The 18,813-nt window shown below is 62.2% G+C and overlaps 3 protein-coding genes and 1 non-coding gene across 5 annotated transcripts; 2 read left to right on the forward strand and 2 right to left on the reverse strand.

Moving 5' to 3' along the window:
- Window positions 1-148: 148 nt before the first annotated feature.
- Window positions 149-5,655, forward strand: R3HDM4 (R3H domain containing 4). 2 transcript variants are annotated; one of them, XM_057407448.1, is made up of 8 exons: window positions 149-287; window positions 2,820-2,974; window positions 3,089-3,207; window positions 3,467-3,590; window positions 3,960-4,045; window positions 4,724-4,809; window positions 4,948-5,003; window positions 5,499-5,655. In XM_057407448.1, the coding sequence occupies exons 1-8, from the start codon at window positions 244-246 to the stop codon at window positions 5,600-5,602; spliced, it is 774 nt and encodes a 257-aa protein (XP_057263431.1). In that variant the 5' UTR covers window positions 149-243; the 3' UTR covers window positions 5,603-5,655. The 2 variants fall into 2 exon arrangements, with proteins under 2 accessions (XP_057263431.1, XP_057263430.1); XM_057407447.1 differs by lacking the exon at window positions 149-287 and adding an exon at window positions 2,412-2,530.
- Window positions 5,656-6,612: 957 nt separating this feature from the next.
- Window positions 6,613-6,719, reverse strand: LOC130598237 (U6 spliceosomal RNA). The gene has a single exon (XR_008971962.1). It is a non-coding gene; the product is annotated as a U6 spliceosomal RNA (small nuclear RNA).
- A 379-nt stretch (window positions 6,720-7,098) lies between these two features.
- Window positions 7,099-14,688, forward strand: MED16 (mediator complex subunit 16). The gene is made up of 14 exons (XM_057407449.1): window positions 7,099-7,260; window positions 7,846-7,953; window positions 8,137-8,306; window positions 8,874-9,305; window positions 9,499-9,604; window positions 9,969-10,124; window positions 10,438-10,649; window positions 10,890-11,096; window positions 11,988-12,198; window positions 12,381-12,514; window positions 12,604-12,796; window positions 13,050-13,266; window positions 13,661-13,744; window positions 14,422-14,688. The coding sequence occupies exons 1-14, from the start codon at window positions 7,125-7,127 to the stop codon at window positions 14,546-14,548; spliced, it is 2,493 nt and encodes an 830-aa protein (XP_057263432.1). The 5' UTR covers window positions 7,099-7,124; the 3' UTR covers window positions 14,549-14,688.
- An 839-nt stretch (window positions 14,689-15,527) lies between these two features.
- Window positions 15,528-17,353, reverse strand: CFD (complement factor D). The gene is made up of 5 exons (XM_057407451.1): window positions 17,217-17,353; window positions 16,907-17,060; window positions 16,577-16,721; window positions 16,011-16,268; window positions 15,528-15,738 (listed from the first exon to the last, which is right to left on the reverse strand). The coding sequence occupies exons 1-5, from the start codon at window positions 17,275-17,277 to the stop codon at window positions 15,565-15,567; spliced, it is 792 nt and encodes a 263-aa protein (XP_057263434.1). The 5' UTR covers window positions 17,278-17,353; the 3' UTR covers window positions 15,528-15,564.
- Window positions 17,354-18,813: the final 1,460 nt, after the last annotated feature.

Genomic DNA, 18,813 nt, shown 5'->3' on the forward strand with positions numbered 1-18,813 from the left:
GCTGCGGCTGCCGCATGCAAATACCGAGCGGGGAGCGCGGCCGCAGCGCCGCCTAGCGGCCGGGAGGGGCAGCGCCGCCGCCTTGAAGGGCGCGGCCCCTTTAAGACCAGGCCGGGACCCGCGTTCCGTCCCCCGAGCGGGACCCGGTTCCGCCCCCCGCGGCACCCCGGGGGTGGGACCACGAGGAGTCCCGCCCTTCTGACGCCACTTCCTGCGGGAGCGCCCCGGTGCCGGTACCGGGCCATGGTGGTGCTGCGCGGCGGTGCGGGCCCCGAGGAGCCCTACCCGTGAGTGCGGGGCGGCGGCGGGGGCTGCCGGGGCGAGGGGCTGCCGGGGGCCCGGCCCGGTCTCCATCCTTTGGGCTGTCGGTGCGGTCGCGGCTCCGTCCCGCTTTCTCCTCCCGGCTCCGGTCCGTCTGCGGCTGGGGGGGATCGGCGGCGGCTGCACCGAGCCGGGAGAGGTTCTGCGCCGTCGGCCCGGACGGTGTCAGTGGCCGGAGGCCGTGATTAGGGTAATGGGGTAATGAATGTTTACCCCGTGAAGGTCACGGGCGCTCCCTGGGGACACCGGGACCGGGGTTTTGCCAGCTCCGAGCAGCATTCCCGCCTGGCAGCGCTGTCTGTGTGGGCGCCGGTGGGTGCCGTGTCCATTCGCTGCACGATAACCAACGGGATCTGGTTAAAACCCCTCCGGTCGGGAGCGGGGACGGCTTCTTTCTTGCTTGGCAAAGAGCAGATGGAGGAAAAGCCGCTCAGCTCCGTGTGGAGCCGGCTCCCGGGGGTCGGGGTTTTACTGCGAGCTGCTACGGGAAGGGGTCCCCGTGATGTTGGCACCATGGACGTGGAGCTCGTCCGAGCCCGGTGCCAGCACTGACTCCTGCGGCTGTGTCGGTGCCAAACGGGACGTGGCAGCGCAGGGTGCCCGGGATTGGTGCCCCGGAGGCTTCGAGGAGCTGAGGCTGAGCCTGCACTGAGGCTTGAGGCTCAAAGAGGGACCGAGGGGTCCCTATGGGGGGCCGGGGATGCTCCCACCCTGGCGGCACTCACCCATCACTCACCCCTTTGTTCCTGCCAGCAGAGCCCGGAGGTTGAGCCCTCCTCTTCCTCCGCCCGCTGCCCTGGGTGAGGGCTCCCCTGCCTATGAAAGCAGGGTCAGTGTTTCCCACTCCGTGCCTTGGACCCTTCTCCTTGAAGGGCTTTTCCTGCTGCCCCAGGGCCGAGCTGGTGGTGCTGAGCTCTGTGTGCTCAAACCCATGCTGGTGGAAGGTGACACCCTCCATTTATTACTGCTTTTAATCGCCTCTCTAGCAAACCTCAACCTGCCCTGGGGTTACCGCTCCCCACCCGCCTGCAATAGCCCTTTTATGTATTCCAAAGCCACCTCTCTGCCGCTGTTTCCACTGGAAGGGGGGAGATTGTTGGTTCTCCCCCCCCCCCGCAGAGGCTTCAGTTCAGGGCAGTGGTGGGGGGGAAATCAAGGTTTTGGCATGGGCAGGTGGCTGGCGGCTGTCCCGGGCTGGAGCTTGTAATCGGCTGGAGCAGCCCGTGCTGTGCCAGCACCTGATTGCGGGATGGGTCTGCCCTGAGCCCCACGGTGCTGGGAGAGCTGGGCTGGGGCAGCCTGGAGAAGAGAAGGCTCCTGAAGGGGAGACCTGAGAGCAGCTCCAGTGCCTGAAGGGGCTGCAGGGAACCTGGAGAGGGGCTTGGGACAAGGGATGTAGGGACAGGCCAAGGGGAATGGCTTGAACCTGCCCCAGGGGAGACTGAGCTGAGCTCTTAGGCAGAAGCTCTTCCCTGGGAGGGTGCTGAGGCGCTGGCACAGGGTGCCCAGAGAAGCTGTGGCTGCCCCATCCCTGGCAGTGTTCAAGGGCAGGTTGGACACAGGGGCTTGGAGCAAGCTGCTCCAGTGGAAGGGGTCCCTGCCCGTGGCAGGGGTTGGAGCTGGAGGAGCTTTAAGGTCCCTTCCAACCCAAACCAGGCTGGGATTCTGTGACAGGGTGGACACAGCTCCATGGCAGGGGCAGGGGAGGACGTGGGTGCCGCTCCTGTTTGGTCTGGGGGTGTGGGTTTTCTCGCCCGCCCCCCCCTTCTGCTGCGCTAAAGGAAACCCACACAAACCCAAGGGGAAGCTGCAGTGCAGAGCTGATGGGTAAAGAACGAGCCAGGAGGCAGTGCCGCTTCCTGCCTTGGTGAACTTTGAGACCCGAGCTGTTGCATTGAGCTCAGCTTCTTGCTCATCCCATGAAATCATCTCCAGTTCGACGGTCATCCCTAAACCATGCGCGTGGCCAAGTGGCACCGTGACCATAGAGTTACTCATGAACCACCTTTGGGGGTACCCGGCAGAACCAGCACCACCAGCCCGTGCCGGGAGCCGTGGGGAGCAGTACCGGTGTGGAGGGAAGCGCCGGCCCAGCCGGTGATGACATGGCCAGGGCGAGCGCTGCCTCGATAACCGGAGATAGGAGCCGCTGCCGTTGCCAAGGGCAGGACGGCTCCGGTGGCTCTGGCTGGGTGATGGCGAGCGTGAGGTGCGGCGGGGTCCCCCCTGTGGGATTGACCCCTCTCGTTTCGCCCCGTGTGCCGGTGGGATTCGTTACCTGGAGCGCGTGGCTGCTTTAAGCAGGCCTTGGAGCCAGCCGTGGTTGAGCCGCACAGCGCTGCCGTCAGCAGGGAGCGGAGGGGTGCAGGGTTAGGGGGAGGATGGGGTGCCTGCTGCTGACGCTCTGCTGCTGTGGGCTCTCCTTGGGTTTGCAATCCTGCGGCTGCCCCAGTGGGTCTCAGGGTGGGCTCAGTCCCTTCTCCCCTGTGTCGCCGCAGGAGGATCGAGGACTGCTTGCCCCCGCTGGAGGATTCGCCATCCAAGAGGTTCTCCCCTTCCAAGAGGAAGCAGTATTACATCAACAAGGCCATCCGCAACTCGGACCTCACCCCCAGGGCCAAGGGGCGCAAGAGCCTGCAGAGGCTGGAGAACAGTAAGGACCCGGTACCGGCTCCCTGCGAGGGGGTTTTGCCCCCCAAAACCCCTCTGCCGGGGGCCTCGCTGAAGGCACTGCCTCCTCTCTCGGGGGCTTTGCTCTTCCCCACAGCCCGTTACCTGATGACGCTTCTGGAGCAAGATGGATGCGGGAGCGAGGAAGGGGAACCCATCCACTCCGCTGCCCCGAGCATCTTCACCGAGGCCTGTAACAACGAGACCTACGTGGAGGTAGGTGCGGGCATGGCCACGGTGGTGACCTTGTCCGTGGTGTCCATCCTGAGGGCTGTGCCTGGAGCGCTGCTGGGTGCCCATGGGACCTGCAGGGACCGGTACCGGGTCATCGCCTGCGGAGCCACCTGCATCCTCTCCCAGAGCGGCTTTTCCGCCCTGGGATGGACGATGAGGAGATGGGGAGGGAGGTGTGGGGATGTGGGGTGAGGAGGGGGCTCCCCGGCCAACTCTGCAGCCCGGTGGCCTGTGTTGTCAGATCTGGAATGACTTCATGAACCGGTCGGGAGAAGAGCAGGAGCGAGTCCTGCTCTACCTGGAGGAGGAGGCCAGGAAGAAGCACAGGAGGAAGCTGCCTGTCAAGAGTGAAGACAAGTGGAAAGGTGCTGGGAGGGGACGCTGGGTGGGGAGAGCCTCTCCCTTTCCTCCTTGCTTGCTTTTGGGGAAGGGCTCTTTCCCGAGGGCTGCATCCTGGTGGGGCGGTGAATGAGGGACCTCAACTTCATCATAACGGGGGGGTTATTCCTGACAGTTCCCACATGGGCCTGGGGAGGGAGTCGGGAGCATTGGGGTGATGCCTGCAGCCTCCCTCACTGCAGGGGGGCTGCTGCTGCTCTGGGGGTGACCTCGTGCAGGCCCCCAAGGGCCGGGGTGCAACGGGGAAGGGAGTTGGGCTCAGTGGTGATTCCATGCGGGTACCAGGGCTGGGCGCTGTGTCCAAGCCCTTTCCGTGTTCCCTCCGCCGGCCCCAGAGCACGCGTCCTACTCGCCCCAGGAGTGTTTCCAGCGCATCAGCCGCCGCCTGCGCGCCACCCTGAAGCGGGGCCGCATCCCCATGGTGAGCCGGGAGCTCTGGGAATGCCGGGGTGGGAACGCTGCCGGCACGGCGCATATCTGGGCTTGCTTTGGAGGGTTCTGGCGTTAAAAGCTCTTTTGCTGGGGCTGTTCCCATGGGCAGCGGGCGATGGGGGTGTTCATCCCCAGGGGAGCCTTGGAGCGCTCCACACGGGCTAGTTGGGAATACCCAGATGTGTTCGCAAAGGGGGCCCGCAGTGAAGCCTGGATGGGGAGGGAAGCCCTGGGAGCCTGCTCTGCCTGCCCGGAGCCCCGGTGCTGATGTTCTGCTCCGTTTGCTTTGCACTGAGAGCAGCCCCAGCTCCTCCTGCCCGCTGGCTTCTGCTCCCTTTGCTCTCAAATGAGACTCGGTGCTGCTGCTCTCTGGGGTCGTGGTGCTCCGGGGACCTGCATTGAGCTGAGCTTTGGCTCCTGGGAGGAAAGGAGCCGTGGGCACGAGGCTGGGCTGGCTGCTGCCGCTCTGAGCATGGGGAAGGTGCCAGCCCCTTGGCACGCGATGTATGGGGTTGGCAGGAGCTGGATCCTTCCCTGCCCCAGGGGATGGAGCTCCTTCCTGCTGCCTCACAGCCAGGGGCTCTCCTTGGAGCTGCTGGCCTCAATCCCTCGGGAATCGGAGGCTCCATCGCTGCTGCCCTCCCCTCACTGACACCTCTGCCCACAGGGCACGCTGGAGGGGCTGGAGGAGGAGCTGCTGGCCTTCTTCTCCGTCACCCCTCACTCCGTCTACACAGCCCTGATGGACAACAGGTACTTGCCCAGCTCGGGCTCTGCAGGGGCTCACCCCAGGGCACTTTGTGCTCCCCATCTCGGATCCATGGGATCCAAGCCCCGGGCGATGCTGGTTTGGGCCATGCTGGTTCTAACCCTGTCCCCCATCTCCCCCAGCTTCGAGCGGCTCCTGCTCCACGCTCTCTGCCAGTACATGGACCTCGTCTCTGCCAGTAGGAGCCTCGCCTTTGCTCACGTGGGGTTTTGGGGGCTTGGTTTTGGGGCTTTGTTTTTGTTTTTCCCTTCCCTTCCTCGCTATCTCCCCTCTGCAGCTCAGCCTCTTCCTCCCTCCCTCCTCCCGGCCCCACCTTGAGCTGCAGCTCACAGATAACCCCGTGCTCCCACCACTGAAGCCCAGCAGCCCAAAGCACGAGGTTGCTTGTGGGGCTCCCTCTTCTCTTCCCATAGGGAGCAGCCATGGGCATCCCTCAAAGGTCTTGTTGCCAAAGCAAGGCTGGGGGGGGGGAGAGGCACCGGGCTCCATCCCTGGAGCATTTAATTAGTAGCTGCTCATGGAAAACAGTGTGAGAGTGCTAATGATGGAGCCCATGGTGCAGACAGGGGTCCATGGAAGGGGCTGGGGATGGAAGGAGCTGGGAATGCCGCAGATGGGATCCCCGAGGGGAAGGGGTGGGATAAACAGCTCCCTTTTCCCCCCCTCATCCCAGGTTCGGACATCGAAGGGAAGCGTCAGATGAAAGTGAGCAACAAACACCGCATCTTCCTGCCCCCCGAGCTCCTGCTCTCAGACTACCTGGGGCAGATGAGCTGATACCCGCCCCCAAGGGACCCCCAGCCCCTCGCTTTGGCACGCCGACGTCTTCCTTCATCCCTTCTCTCCCTGTTGATGCCCTCCTGAGGGGCTCATCCCTCTCCCTGCTCTGTGGAGATCCCGCATGGATCCGGCACCGGGGATGTGTTTTGTGTGTCTATTGATGGCCCAGGCGCTTCGAGCGATGCTGGGGCTGGGCCAGACCCCACCTCGTGGGGTGATTTCGGGCCAGATTCCTCCGTGGTGAACCAGCTCCTGGCGGCTGCTGAGCCAGCGGAAGAGCCTCGGGGCTGTCGCGTTCCCGGCGTGGTTTGTCCAGCGCCCGCAGCCCTGTGCCTGCGGTGGGGTGATGTGGGTGCTCCATCACCACCACCACCACCACCACCCCCCAGGGCAGGGTGCTTCTCGCCCCGTGGGTGTTTGGGCAGCGCCGTGTTCCCTGCGCCGCTGTTTTTAAGTGTAATATAGCCGTGTTTTTTATTGTGTGCAGTGTATTTGTGTGCGTGCTGCTTGGGGTGGGGGGGATGCGGGGTAGGGGTGTCCCTGAGGGGGGTGTAAAGGGTGCTTATGGGGAGGCAGGGTGGCTGAGAAGCCCCATATGTGAGATCTCGGAGAACCACGGCATCAATCAAGTTGGAAACGAGCTTGAAGCTCTTCCAATCCAACCGATCCCAGCGCTGCCACTGACCCACGGCACTGAGGGTGAGCGCTTGTAGGGCCGGTGCCTGCAGCCCTGGGCAGCCTGTTCCAATGCCTGAGCACCCTCTGGGGCAGGAATTGTGCCTCAGCTCCATCTAAACCTGCCCTGGTGCAGCTTGAGGCCGGTTCCTCTTACTCCTTTGGAGCAGAAATCCCTGCACCCTCCTGTGGGGCAGCTGCAGGGAGCGAAATCCCTGCCCCTCACAGCAGCACCCATAGAGGAGGTGTCCGTGGCCGTGCCCCCACTTGGCAAAGGGGACCCCTGGGCTCCTCTCGTGTGCCCCGCGTCCAAAAGCAGCGCAGAAAAGGAGCAAAATATGGAACGCTTCACGAATTTGCGTGTCATCCTTGCGCAGGGGCCATGCTAATCTTCTCTGTATCGTTCCAATTTTAGTATATGTGCTGCCGAAGCGAGCACGAAAGCCAACCTCACCACAGCGGTATTTAAACCCCTCGAATCCAAATATTAACAGGAAAGGGTGATTCCGAGCTAACTGCATTATGGGCCTTCCTGTGTATTCCCCCGTTCCGACACGCCTCGCAGGGTGTTTGAACACTTCTTTTTTTCACCAAAATCGCCTAAATCTCTCCGTTATTTTTGCGGCCGCCGCCGCGGTGCCTTCTGGGTTGGCAGCTTGCAAATGACATTGCCACCGGTCCCCTCCCCACCGCGGCGTTGAGGGCCTCCAGGCCGGGCTGCCCGCCGCGGTGCCTGACAGCGCGGGGCGGGGTGGCGCAGGCGCCGGGGGCGGGCAGCCCGGCGGGGCGGGGGCCTCCGAGGCATCGCGTCCCCGGTACCGGTGCCGGTGCCGGTGCCGGTGCCATGGACCTGGCGTACGTGTGCGAGTGGGAGAAGAGGCCCAAGAGCAACCATTGCCCGTCCGTGCCGCTGGTGTGCGCCTGGTCCTGCCGCAACCTCATCGCCTTCACCACGGACCTCAAGAATGAGGAGGAGAAAGGTGCGGGGGGTTCGTGCGGGTCTTACCCCCCCCCCCCCCCCATTCCTTAGGTTTATGGAGTCATGGGATGGGTTGGGATGAAGGGACCTTAAATCGCATCCAGTTCCAATCCCCTGCCATGGGGACCCCTTCCACTGGAGCAGCTTGCTCCAAGCCCCTGTGTCCAACCTGCCCTTGAACACTGCCAGGGATGGGGCAGCCACAGCTTCTCTGGGCACCCTGTGCCAGCGCCTCAGCACCCTCACAGGGAAGAGCTTCTGCCTAAGAGCTCATCTCAGTCTCCCCTCTGGCAGGTTAAAGCCATTCCCCTTGGCCTGTCCCTACATCCCTTGTCCCAAGCCCCTCTCCAGGTTCCCTTCAGGCCCTGGAGCTGCTCTCAGGTCTCCCCTTCAGGAGCCTTCTCTTCTCCAGGCTGCCCCAGCCCAGCTCTCCCAGCCTGGCTCCTTCCCAGCACAGCAGGGCTCAGGGCAGACCCATCACCATAGCAGTCATTCAGTGGCTTCCCCTGTGTCAGCCGTTGGCTCTGCAGCCTCACCGGGGCAGCCGGTGGCTGCTCACGAGTGGTTTCCTTCTGCTCCTGTGTAGATCTCACCCACATGGTCCACATCATCGACACCGAGCACCCATGGGACGTCTACTCCGTTAACTCTGGCCACGCTGAAGTCATCACTTGTCTGGAGTGGGATCAGTCGGGTGAGCTTGGACCTTATCCCTGCGTCCCACCATTCACAGGACACGATTCCTCATGGAGAATGAGTTTCTCCATCACTTCACAGCCACGAACTGGCCATCTCCCTCCAAACCGCACTGGGGTGCTTTGATTTCTTCATTCTGCGTTGATTTCTTGCCCTTACCCCCTGGTTCTCCTCACTGCAGGCTCCAGGCTGCTCTCTGCAGACGCAGATGGGCACATCAAGTGCTGGAGCATGACGGATCACTTGGCCAACAGCTGGGAGAACACGGTGGGCAGCATGGTGGAAGGGGACCCGGTGGTGGCCCTGTCCTGGCTGCACAACGGCGTGAAGCTGGCTCTGCACGTGGAAAAGGTTTGTCCCAGCTCTGCAGGGCATGCGGGCAGGAAGGCTGGCTCGGGTCTTGGAAACCTCTGCTCCTGCTGCTCCGGGCTTCCTCCGTGGCCTTGGGCATGTCGCAGAGGGGAGTTTTTCCAGCCACAAAGAGCAGTCAGGTCCCAGGTTCCTGGGGGGGGTTCAGGGGGGTTGGATGCCTTGTTTCTCTTGGTGCTTTAAAAGCATCGTCCTCAGTCTGGTGCTTCGGTTTCCTCGGTGTTAAATGGAGATCAAAGAATTTCTTTGCCTACCAGAAGAAACCCTTTTGAGGTCCTGAGGCTTGATCTGGGTGTTTGGGAATGGGAGCTCTGTGTGTGCACGGAGAAAAGCAGCGTGTAGAGAACCCTAATTATGCCAGGCTCAAAAGGAGCAGGGCTGCCAAGAAGTCGCCTACTGATGGGTTCTTACACCTGAACTCTTTGTGTGTCCCACAGAGAGGAGCTTTTCCCTCTCCTTAGTCCCATTGCAGAGCTGGTGCCCGTGTCCGACCCGGTTCAGCTCCACCTGGGGTGCAAACATCGTTGTGTTCTTGCCTTTTATTCCCAGTCTGGAGCATCCAACTTTGGTGAGAAGTTCTCCAGGGTCAAGTTCTCCCCATCGCTGACGCTCTTTGGGGGGAAGCCCATGGAGGGCTGGATCGCAGTGACCATCAGCGGGCTGGTGACCGTGTCCCTCCTCAAGCCCAACGGCCAAGTGCTGACGTCCACAGAGAGCCTGTGCCGGCTCCGCTGCCGCGTGGCCTTGGCCGACGTGGCCTTCACCGGAGGGGGGAACATCGTGGTGGCCACCTCGGATGGCAGCAGCACCTCCCCGGTGCAGTTCTACAAGGTCTGTGTCAGCGTGGTGAATGAGAAGTGCAAGATAGACACCGAGATCCTGCCTTCCCTCTTCATGCGCTGCACCACGGACCCTGCCCGCAAGGACAAGTACCCGGCCATCACTCACCTCAAGTTCCTCGCTCGGGACATGTCGGAGCAGGTGAGCATCTGCACTTAGAGCAAGCAGGAGTTACACAGAGAGGTCTCAGCCTCAAAGCAGCCTCTCTCCATAGGGATTATAAACTACTTGGGAAGAGGAGCCTCGAACGAGAGCGGGGAGGTGGGACAGGAGGGCAGCTTGCCCCGTTGTGCAGTCTCCGCGTGTGGCTGCAAGATGGGTTTCTGTTTGGCAGGTGCTGCTTTGTGCTTCCAACCAGAACAGCAGCATCGTGGAGTGCTGGTCTCTGAGGAAGGAGGGCTTGCCAGTCAACAACATCTTCCAGCAAATCTCTCCTGTGGGTGAGTCTCTGCACCAGGTACTCTTAAGAACGGGAGTGTGGTCTCAGTGGAAATGGAAGGCAGGTTCTCAGCTCCATTATCACACCCAGGGGACCATCCAGAAGGCCATGTTTGTTTTACAGGGGGTCTCAGTCCATCTCTTTGCCCCTTAGGAACCAGCTTGCTGGTTTCCAGGAGGGGATTTGTTCCTTTAACTCGATCCAAGGCATTCTGTGTGTTCTGTCCTCCCACCGCCCTGGTGTAAAGAGCAAACACTCAATGTAATGTGGAACCCCTCTGAGTCGAGGAGGGTGGGCAGCAGTAGGAGGGGATGTTCTGATCTCCTCATGTAGAGGTGTCTCACTTGCTTACTCGCTTCTCAAAGTTGGAGACAAGCAGCCCATGATCCTCAAGTGGCGGATCCTCTCTGCCACCAATGACCTGGACCGCGTCTCGGCTGTGGCTCTGCCGAAGCTGCCCATCTCCCTGACCAACACTGACCTGAAGGTGGCCAACGACACCAAGTTCTTCCCTGGATTGGGTAAGGGGGTTAATAAGTACTAAATAAGTAGCTTTTGCCTGAAACTTTGCCTTCTTAATTTGCTGAAATAAGAACGTGGAACAAACCATGCGGAATGCTGATGGGAAAACTGCCCAAGACGTGGTATCTTCCTCACCATCCCGTTTTTGGTTTCCATGGAAAGAGGTGTTTCTCTGTGGAAATGTGACCTCAAGAGACAAAGTGGGCTGGGAGCCTACAGCCTTTTGGCTGCTGTGAGCCCCCTTCTCTGGGCCAGGTCTGGGTTATCCCGGAGGAGTCACTAGCCCAGCCTTGGTTTGTCTTCTCTCCCCAGGCTTGGCTTTGGCTTTTCACGATGGCAGCGTGCACATTGTGCACCGCCTGTCCTTGCAAATGATGGCTGTCTTCTATGGGTCCTCCTCCCAGCGCCCCGTGGACGAGCAGGCCATCAAGAGGCAGCGAACTGCTGGACCCCTGGTTCACTTCAAAGCCATGCAGCTCTCCTGGACGTCCCTGGCCTTGGCTGGCATTGATAGTCACGGGAAGGTATTGTGCTCTGTTAGGGGGGGAGTGAGATGTTCTCATCCAGGCTGCCCCTAAGTGGTGATGGATCACTCAGAAGAATGCTTGGAGTGTGATTGACAGCTGTGAAACGAGATGGGAGGTACCCACTGCTGAAGGAATTCTGCCCTTGGACCAGGAATGAGCCTTGTGTTGCCTTGTAGCTTCATGGAGTATTTCCAAGCCAGTTCCTGATGCAGGTTTTCCTTTGCCTCCTCCCTTCAGCTGAGCATGCTTCGCATCTCGCCCTCCATGGGCCACGTGCTGGACATGAACATGTCCCTCCGTCACCTGCTGTTCCTGCTGGAGTATTGCATGGTGACTGGCTACGACTGGTGGGACATCCTGCTCCACGTCCAGCCCAACATGGTCCAGAACCTGGTGGAGAAGCTGCATGAAGAGTACATGCGCCAGAACGCGGCCCTGCAGCAGGTCAGGAGCTCACTGCAGAGGGTGGGAACAAGGAGGGGGCTCTGGGGCTGAGAGGAGGGAGCAGGAGTTGCCAGTGCTCACAGGACTCACACTCCAACTGCCTGGCTGTGCTGTCCCTCAATGCTCGAGCAGCACTCGAGGTGGGAAGAGCCCCTGCTTAAGCCTGTTCCTTTTAACCATAGAATCATGGAATGGTTTGGGTTGGAAAGGACCTTAAGATCATCCAGTTCCAACCCCCTGCCATGGGCAGGGACACCTCACACTAAACCAGGGCACCCAAGGCTCTGTCCAGCCTGGTCTTGAACACTGCCAGGGATGGAGCATTTACAGCTTCCCTGGGCAACCCATTCCAGTGCCTCACCACCCTCACAGGAAAGAATTTCCTCCTTATATCCAATCTAAACTTCCCCTGTTTAAGTTTTAACCCGTTACCCCTTGTCTTGTCACTGCAGTCCCTAATGAAGAGCCCCTCCCCAGCATCCCTATAGGCCCCCTTCAGACACTGGAAGCTGCTCTGAGGTCTCCACGCAGCTTCTCTTCTCCAGGCTGAACAGCCCCAATGTTCTCAGCCTGGCTCCATACAGGAGGTGCTCCAGCCCCTGAGCATCCTCATGGCCTCCTCTGGACTTGCTCCAGCAGTCCCATGTCCTTTTCACGTCCTTTTCACTAACATCAATGGGTCTCTACCTGGTGGAACCTTCAGGGGAGATGGTGAAGCCTATTTCTGGCAGAGATCTGGGAACAGAAGCGCTGTTCATACACGCCCAGAACAGTGCTCCCTATTCCTGTCCCTCGTGGGCACCGCAGAGAGCGGTGAATTAAAGCTTTAAAGAGCTGATTGGCATTCTGCCTTCCCTCCTGCAATCCCCTCGTGTCCTCGGGGTCGATCAGGTCCTCTCCACCCGCATCGTGGCCATGAAGGCCTCTCTCTGCAAGCTCTCCTCCAGCACCATCGCCCGGGTGTGTGACTACCACGCCAAGCTCTTCCTCATCGCCATCAGCTGCACCTTGAAGTCGCTCCTGCGCCCGCACGTCCTCAACACCCCGGACAAGAGCCCTGGGGACCGGCTCACCGAAATCTGCTCCAAGATCACGGATATAGGTAGGGATTGCTCTGGCCACCGGGTGGTTTGTGTTGGATCGTTCCTCTTTCAGGTTCGGGATGGGTTCCCTGCCTTTGAGGGAGAGGGGGGTGACCTCTCTTGGCACTGCAGGGGCAGGGAGTGCAGTTTGGATCCATCTTTCCTTTCCCCTGAGCCAGGAGACGTCTTCTTTCTGTTTCAGACATTGACAAGGTGATGATTAACCTGAAGACAGAGGAGTTTGTCCTGGAGATGAACACCCTGCAGTCCCTGCAGCAGCTCATCCAGTGGGTGGGAGATTTTGTGCTCTACCTGCTGGCCAGCCTTCCTAACCAGGTGAGAGCAGCCCCGGGGCAGCCGGAGGGGGCTGCATGCAGTGCTTGGGCAGCATTCAAACCCCAGCCTTGCTGCTTTCCCCTTCGCAGGGCTCCCCTGTGCGGCCAGGGCACAGCTTCCTGCGGGACGGAGCATCCCTGGGCATGTTCAGGGAGCTGATGGTGGTGATCCGCATCTGGGGACTGCTGAAGCCAAGCTGCCTCCCTGTCTACACAGCGACCTCCGACACGCAGGACAGCATGTCCCTCCTCTTCAGGCTCCTGACGAAGCTCTGGCTGTGCTGTAAGTGTTTACCAGCGTTCCCGAACAAAAGAACCCTTCCCTCATGTGGCTTGTGTGTGGAAGGAATAATTGCAGGGAGTAACTTGAGAGTTACTGAGCGTTTAGAAAGGGCAAGTACAGCTGCCAGGCTCTTTGTTTCCTGGGCTGTGTTGGCGGATGGAGGAGGAAACCGCACGCGGTTCTCTTGATCTCTAAATGAGAAGTGTCAAGATCACGCTGGTTCTCTCCTCTCTTCGCTTTATTTCCCATGCAGGTCGTGAGGAAAATCACATCACGGAGCCCGACGATACCCTCGTAGACGAATGCTGCCTGCTGCCCAGCCAGCTGCTCATCCCCAACATCGACTGGCTGCCCATCAACGACGGCATCATCAGCAAGCTGCAGAACAAGCAGCTCGTCCGGCTGCAGTTTGGGAAAGCCCCCGGCCTCGTCGGGCACACCGTCTCCTCCCAGTTCGATGCCTTTGTCAGGTACAGACACCTGAGGCCAGTGGCTGGGGTGGTGGCAAGAGGGTGCAGGGGGAGGCTTTGGGATGGATCTCGGTGGTTCTGAGAGGTCATTGGGTGTAGGACACCTCTGTGTCTTGGTTTGGCCTCTTGCTCGTGGGGCCCAAGAGCAGTTTGTCCTCTCTGTTTGAGTTCATCTTGCAGCAGGCTGGCGATTTAAAGTGTTGAAAAGAGATCAAAACGGAGGGGGGAAAGGGCTGCTTTGTGGTTCAGTTCATGTCAGCACGGCCTCCAACCCCATGGCACTCGATGGACGAGGTGGCCGAAGCCTGGTGGCCGCTGAAACGCAGCTCCCTGTCCTGTCGCAGCTTTCAGGAGGGGATGCTGTAGAAGCATTCCCATTCTTCTTCCTACCCAGGGCCCCTGGACAGCCTAAAATCGACCACCTCCGGCGGCTGCACTTGGGAGCCTACCCAACAGAGGAGTGCAAGTCCTGCACCCGGTGAGTGATGTGGTGTGACCCCCCTGCAGCAGCCCTGGCACCACCTCCGCCTGCTCTGTGTCGCTCTGAAGCTGTCTCTCTTTACCATCCTCGCTGCTATCCCAGTAGCACCTCACGTTGATCCCATCTGAGCAGAATTTGGCCCATAGAGTCCCGATGAGTGATGGATGATCCCCAGCTCCCTTTGCAGGTCTGGCCTTTAAAGCAAACTGCTGCTGTTCTTGGGGAGGAGCTGGTGCAAGGAAACAATCAGCATCCCTGGTTGCCTTCCAAGCTGGGCTTGCAACTTTAAGTCCCTTTGTGCTCTCCTCTTCATCCACCCTCCCGAGAGAGCCTGGATGTCAAAAGTAATGCGGGGAGCAGACATCCATCAAATCATGTGATTGAATTAGCTTTAATTACTGGTTTTAATGGCAAGGCTCTGCAGCAGATCATCCTTACAAGATGACTGGCTGCTGTTTCATGTATAAATAGCAGCTGGGGGCCGGGTCCTGTTCCCAGATAACCTCTCCTCAGTTAAGATAATTGCTCGCTTGGTTTCAGCTGGTTTTCAGAGCTCACAAACGTCACCTGCACATGACAGAAACTGGTTTCCTCCTCCACTTCCCTCTGTGATCCATAGACTCCCCAGCAGCACCAGCTGCTTTCCCTGGGCCCAGCTCCCTGTTTCTCTCCAGGTGTGGCTGTGTCACGATGCTGAAGTCACCCAACAAAGTGACGGCGGTGAAGCAGTGGGAGCAGCGCTGGATCAAGAACTGCTTGTGCGGGGGGCTGTGGAGGAGGATGCCCCTCAGCTACTCCTGACCTGTGGGGCCCGGGGGGGGGGGACACAGCACCAAGCAGGGGAGCTGCTCTGGGCCTCCTTTCTCGGCCGTGTCTGGGGCAAGGGATGCTCGGGGAGCATCATCCTGGTGCTGCCAGTGAGCCAGTACCAGGCAGCACCGCGCTGCTGCTGCTGCTGCTCTCGTGTTGATGTACAGAGGAGGGGAGGGAGCTCCTTTTCCCTCTTCTTTCCCAGGAATATCTAGAAGGGAATGAGTGCCAGAGGTTTCCTGGGGAAGGGTGGTGTCTGGGCCCAGCAGGTCCCAGTGCAAGCCCTGGCCTGGGCACAACGCGGTGGCTGGAGGGGACCAGAGCCCCCAAGGAAAGGGGAGCAAACGCTGGGCCCTCCCGTTCCTCCTGTGCTTTGGGTTACTCCCCATTTCCCTGCACTCCTCCATCCCTTCATCCCAAGTAAGCCTTGCCCCTGTGGGAGACTCCGCTGCCTGTGCTGTAAGGGAGCCATCCCTTCCCTGCAGGAAGCACCCGGGTGCTGTGCCTGGAGCAAAGCCCTGGTTGGCTTTGGCTGAACCAGCAGCTCCTTTGTAAATAAAAGGCCCCTTTCTTTTGTACTGAACGTTTGGGTGCCTTTCGGGGGGGGGTTCAAGTGACTTTGGTGGCACAGCGCCGAGCCCTGGGCACGGTGCATCCCTTGGGAAGGGTGCAATTGGAAGGGGAATTCATGGCTCCAAGCTCTGCCAGGTTATTATGGACACAGGACACCCCCCCCCAGCAGCTCTGCAGGAATCACTTTATTGCAGCAGCAAAGCCTGGGGCTTGATGCAGCCTGGGTTAGGGGGCACTGACCCCCCTGTGCAACCCGGCTGGGCTTGCACTTTGCAAGCGGGGGGCCGGGGACCCCCATCCCCTGGCTTCACGCTGGTCCCCAGGCCCGGGGGATGGCCCAGGAGTGGGTCAGGGCAGTGGTAGGAGCATCCGGTGCTTGGAGCGGGTGCTGTGGGTGCCGTGGCCGTGGCGTGGAGCCGGGGGCTGGCGCGGGCTCAGGGAGCGGCCCCATCCCGGTCCGCAGCCGCGATGACGCCGTCGATCCAGGCAGCGTAGGGCGCGATGCGGGTGTAGATCGCCGGCTTCTTGTAGTTGCCGCAGACGCGGGACCCCGCCGTGACCACCCCCTCGGCCACCCCATTGCAGACCAAGGGGCCGCCGGAGTCTCCCTGTGGGACCAGGGCTCATCAGCGCCGTCGAGGGTCCCCCAAGAGCCCCAGCCCATCACCCACCCCGGGGCTCCCCCCGACCCGAGGCGCGGCAGGGACACAGTGGGGCAGATCCATCACTGAGCACCCTTGGGTTGTGCCCATGGCCTCATCCCTGCCTCCAGCCCCCCCGAGAGCCGCTTTGCAGTGACGAGCCCAGGGCAAGGAGCTCCCCATCACCCTGGGGACGCAGCCCCGGGTACCCCAAGCCCATGGGTCGGGGTGGGAGCTACCTTGCAGGTGTCCTTCCTGCGGGAGTCGGTGCACATCATCTTCTCGGTGATGGTGTGGTCGTGGCGGGTGCGGTGGTTGCAGACGTCGCGGCTCAGCACCGGTCGCTCCAGCTGGTAGAGCTTGTCGGGCCGGCGGCCGCTGTGGTTGATGGTGCCCCAACCGGCCACGTCGCACACGGTGTCGGGAGCCACGTCCCGGTCCTCCCGCTGCACCGGCAGCACCTGCACGTGTGCGTTGAGCTCCGCTTCCTCCTCCAGCTGCCGCAAAGCAAACGCGGGGACCGGGGGTCAATGGGGGGGACCCCAGTGTGGGCCATGGTCAAGGCTTCACCTTCCACCCACAGCCCCCATCCCGGGATGCAGCCAGGGACCGGAGCTGCCGTCATGAGCACTGCAGGGAAGACGTTCGGATGCAGCCCGAAGCTCTTTGGTGGGGATGCAGCGATGGGGAGGGATGGACACGGAACTGAGCAGCCCCAGCCTGGCCTTGGGGGTTTCCTCCTACCCCGGGCACTGTCCCACCGTGGTTCTGAGGGGCAGGGGGTGTCTGGAGAGGGGGGTCCCACCTGCAGCAGGAGGAGATCGTCCTTGTTGTTGTGGATGTTGCTGCCGGGGTGAGGGATCTGGGCACGAACCCGGTACAGGCGCTTGTGGGGCTCCGGCTCCGTGAGCGAGTGGGCGCCCAGGAGGACCTGGAACATTTTGCCATCCCTGGAAGAGAGCCAACGTGTGGGAATGGGAATTCCCAGCAGAGGGAATTGGGAGGGGTGGGGGTGGGATGTGCTGCAGCCCCTGCCCAGCCCTGGTGCTCCGACACAGGGTATGGAGCCCCAAGTCCAGCATCACCCCCCCCCTCCCCATAGCACAGAGCAGCTCCCCCCCCTCCTGGCACTCACGTCTCCTCGGTGCAGTGGGCAGCGCTCAGCACCCACTGCTTGGCGATGAGGAAGCCCCCGCAGACGTGCTGCCCGTCCAGCTGCAGCGAGGCCATGTACGGCCTCAGGTGGGGCTTGGCCTCATAGCCCCCCAGGATCCGTCCCCGGGGCTGCCCTGTGGCAGCAGAAGAGGCCGGGTTAGGTCGGCATCGCCAGCGGGCACGGGGCAGGGTCACCCCGGACCCCCCCCCTGTGGTCCAGGATGCGGACAGAGGCAGGAATTGGGGGGCTGAGTGGGAGCCCCGCGGTACAGGGGGGGTAATGCACTCACCATTCACCGTGCCCCCCAGCAGCAGAGTGAGGACCAGGACGGGTGCAGGGCTCAGCCCCATGGCTGCAGTGGGGCCCGGGGGGTGCCTCTGTGGGGTGCTGGGTGCTGTGGGGCGGCCGCAGCTCAGCTTTGCCGGGGCTGGGTTTTATGGTGAGGTTTGGGGCGGCGGGGGGGGGGGCAGGAAGGGCAGCGCGGAGGGAGCCGGGGGGGGGGGGTTTCCGCAGCGTTGTTAAATGTTCCCCTTATGAAAAGGGTCAGGAGTTCCCGGCACAAACAGCGGGGCGGGGGGGGGAAGGAAACCGCCCGGCCCCGCTCCAGCGCTGGCACCCGCTGCCGGAGCCCAAACCCGCCTCTTGGCAAGGGGAGGTTCTGGCACACGCACCCCCAGAGCAGGGACCCGCACCCGGATGGGCGCTGGGTGCTGGGGGGGTGCCCAGGGGCGAGCATCCCCCCATGGATGCGTTTGCCCTTGGGGCTGGTGAGGATGAGGACAGCGGGGTCGGGACCAGCAGGACCTGGTGGGGGTTCCTAGAGGAGACCCTGCCCCGAGAGGAGCTCCTGCGGGGCTGGGGGGTGGTGTTGGCACTGGTGGCACTGGTGGCGGCACTGGCGGCACTGGCGGCGCTGGCAGCGGAGGCGGTGATGGCGGTGGCAGCCCCCGTCCCCTCTTGCCTTTCTCCCTGGTGCCGCTAAGCGGAGCCACCTCCTCGGCTCCCGCACGGTCCCTCCGCGTTCCCGAGCTCCGTTCCCCGCCCGTCGCCACCGCCCGGGCTCGCTCCCGGAGCCCATCACCGCGCCTCGGGTCTCCTCCGCCGCCGTCTCCCGCAGGGAGAGCGGCTTAATCGCGGCTTCCAGGGATTCGGGATTTAGACGTTAAATACGGGAGATTTCTGCCCACTTAGGGCCAAAAATGGAACAAGGCGCCCGGTGCCGCGGTGCGGGGCAGCGCAGGGCCCAGATGGGGCCGTGAGCCTGGGGGGGGGGGGGGGGGGGTTGCAACCGGGCAGGGCTCGATTGGGCCGGGATCCACCGCAAGTTTGGGACGGGGGGGAACCGGGGCTTGGCCTCGGCACCGGCTCCTCTGCCGCAGGGGCCTCACCGGGTTTGCCCTCGAGGACCGGGGGTGCCCCGGCCGGGAGAGCCCCGCTGTGCGCCGGGGGCTGGAGCAGCTCGGGGGGGGGGGGGGGGGGGGGGGGGGGGTGGTGATTTCGGGGGTACCGAAAATCGGGGGGGGGCACCCCGATTCCCCGCAGCACACGGGGGGGGGGGGGGGGGAGCCTCGGTGCGGGCCTGGGACCCCCCCGGTGCCGGCTGCGGAGCGGGGGGCCCCAGCCCCGCCTTCCCCTTCCTTTGTCTCATCCCCGACCCCCCCAGAAGCCCCCGCCCGCGACCCCCGGGAGGGGTCGGGAGCGGCGGGGCGGGGCGGGGGGGGAGGAGGAGGAGGAGGAGGAGGAGGAGGAGGAGGGGGCGGAGGAAGCCGCCGCTCCCCGCGCTCCGCCGAGGCAGGAGCATCCCGGCCCCGGAGCCCCGCGGCCGCCGCCCCCAAGCTCCCGAGCCCGCCCCCCCCCCCCCCCCCCGCCGGCCGCAGCTCAGGTGA

This window comes from Pezoporus wallicus, unplaced genomic scaffold (genome assembly GCF_028554395.1).
Source record: "Pezoporus wallicus isolate ANWC-B61680 ecotype Strahan unplaced genomic scaffold, APGP_CSIRO_Pwel_v1 contig_14048, whole genome shotgun sequence".
NCBI classification, from domain to species: domain Eukaryota; kingdom Metazoa; phylum Chordata; class Aves; order Psittaciformes; family Psittacidae; genus Pezoporus; species Pezoporus wallicus.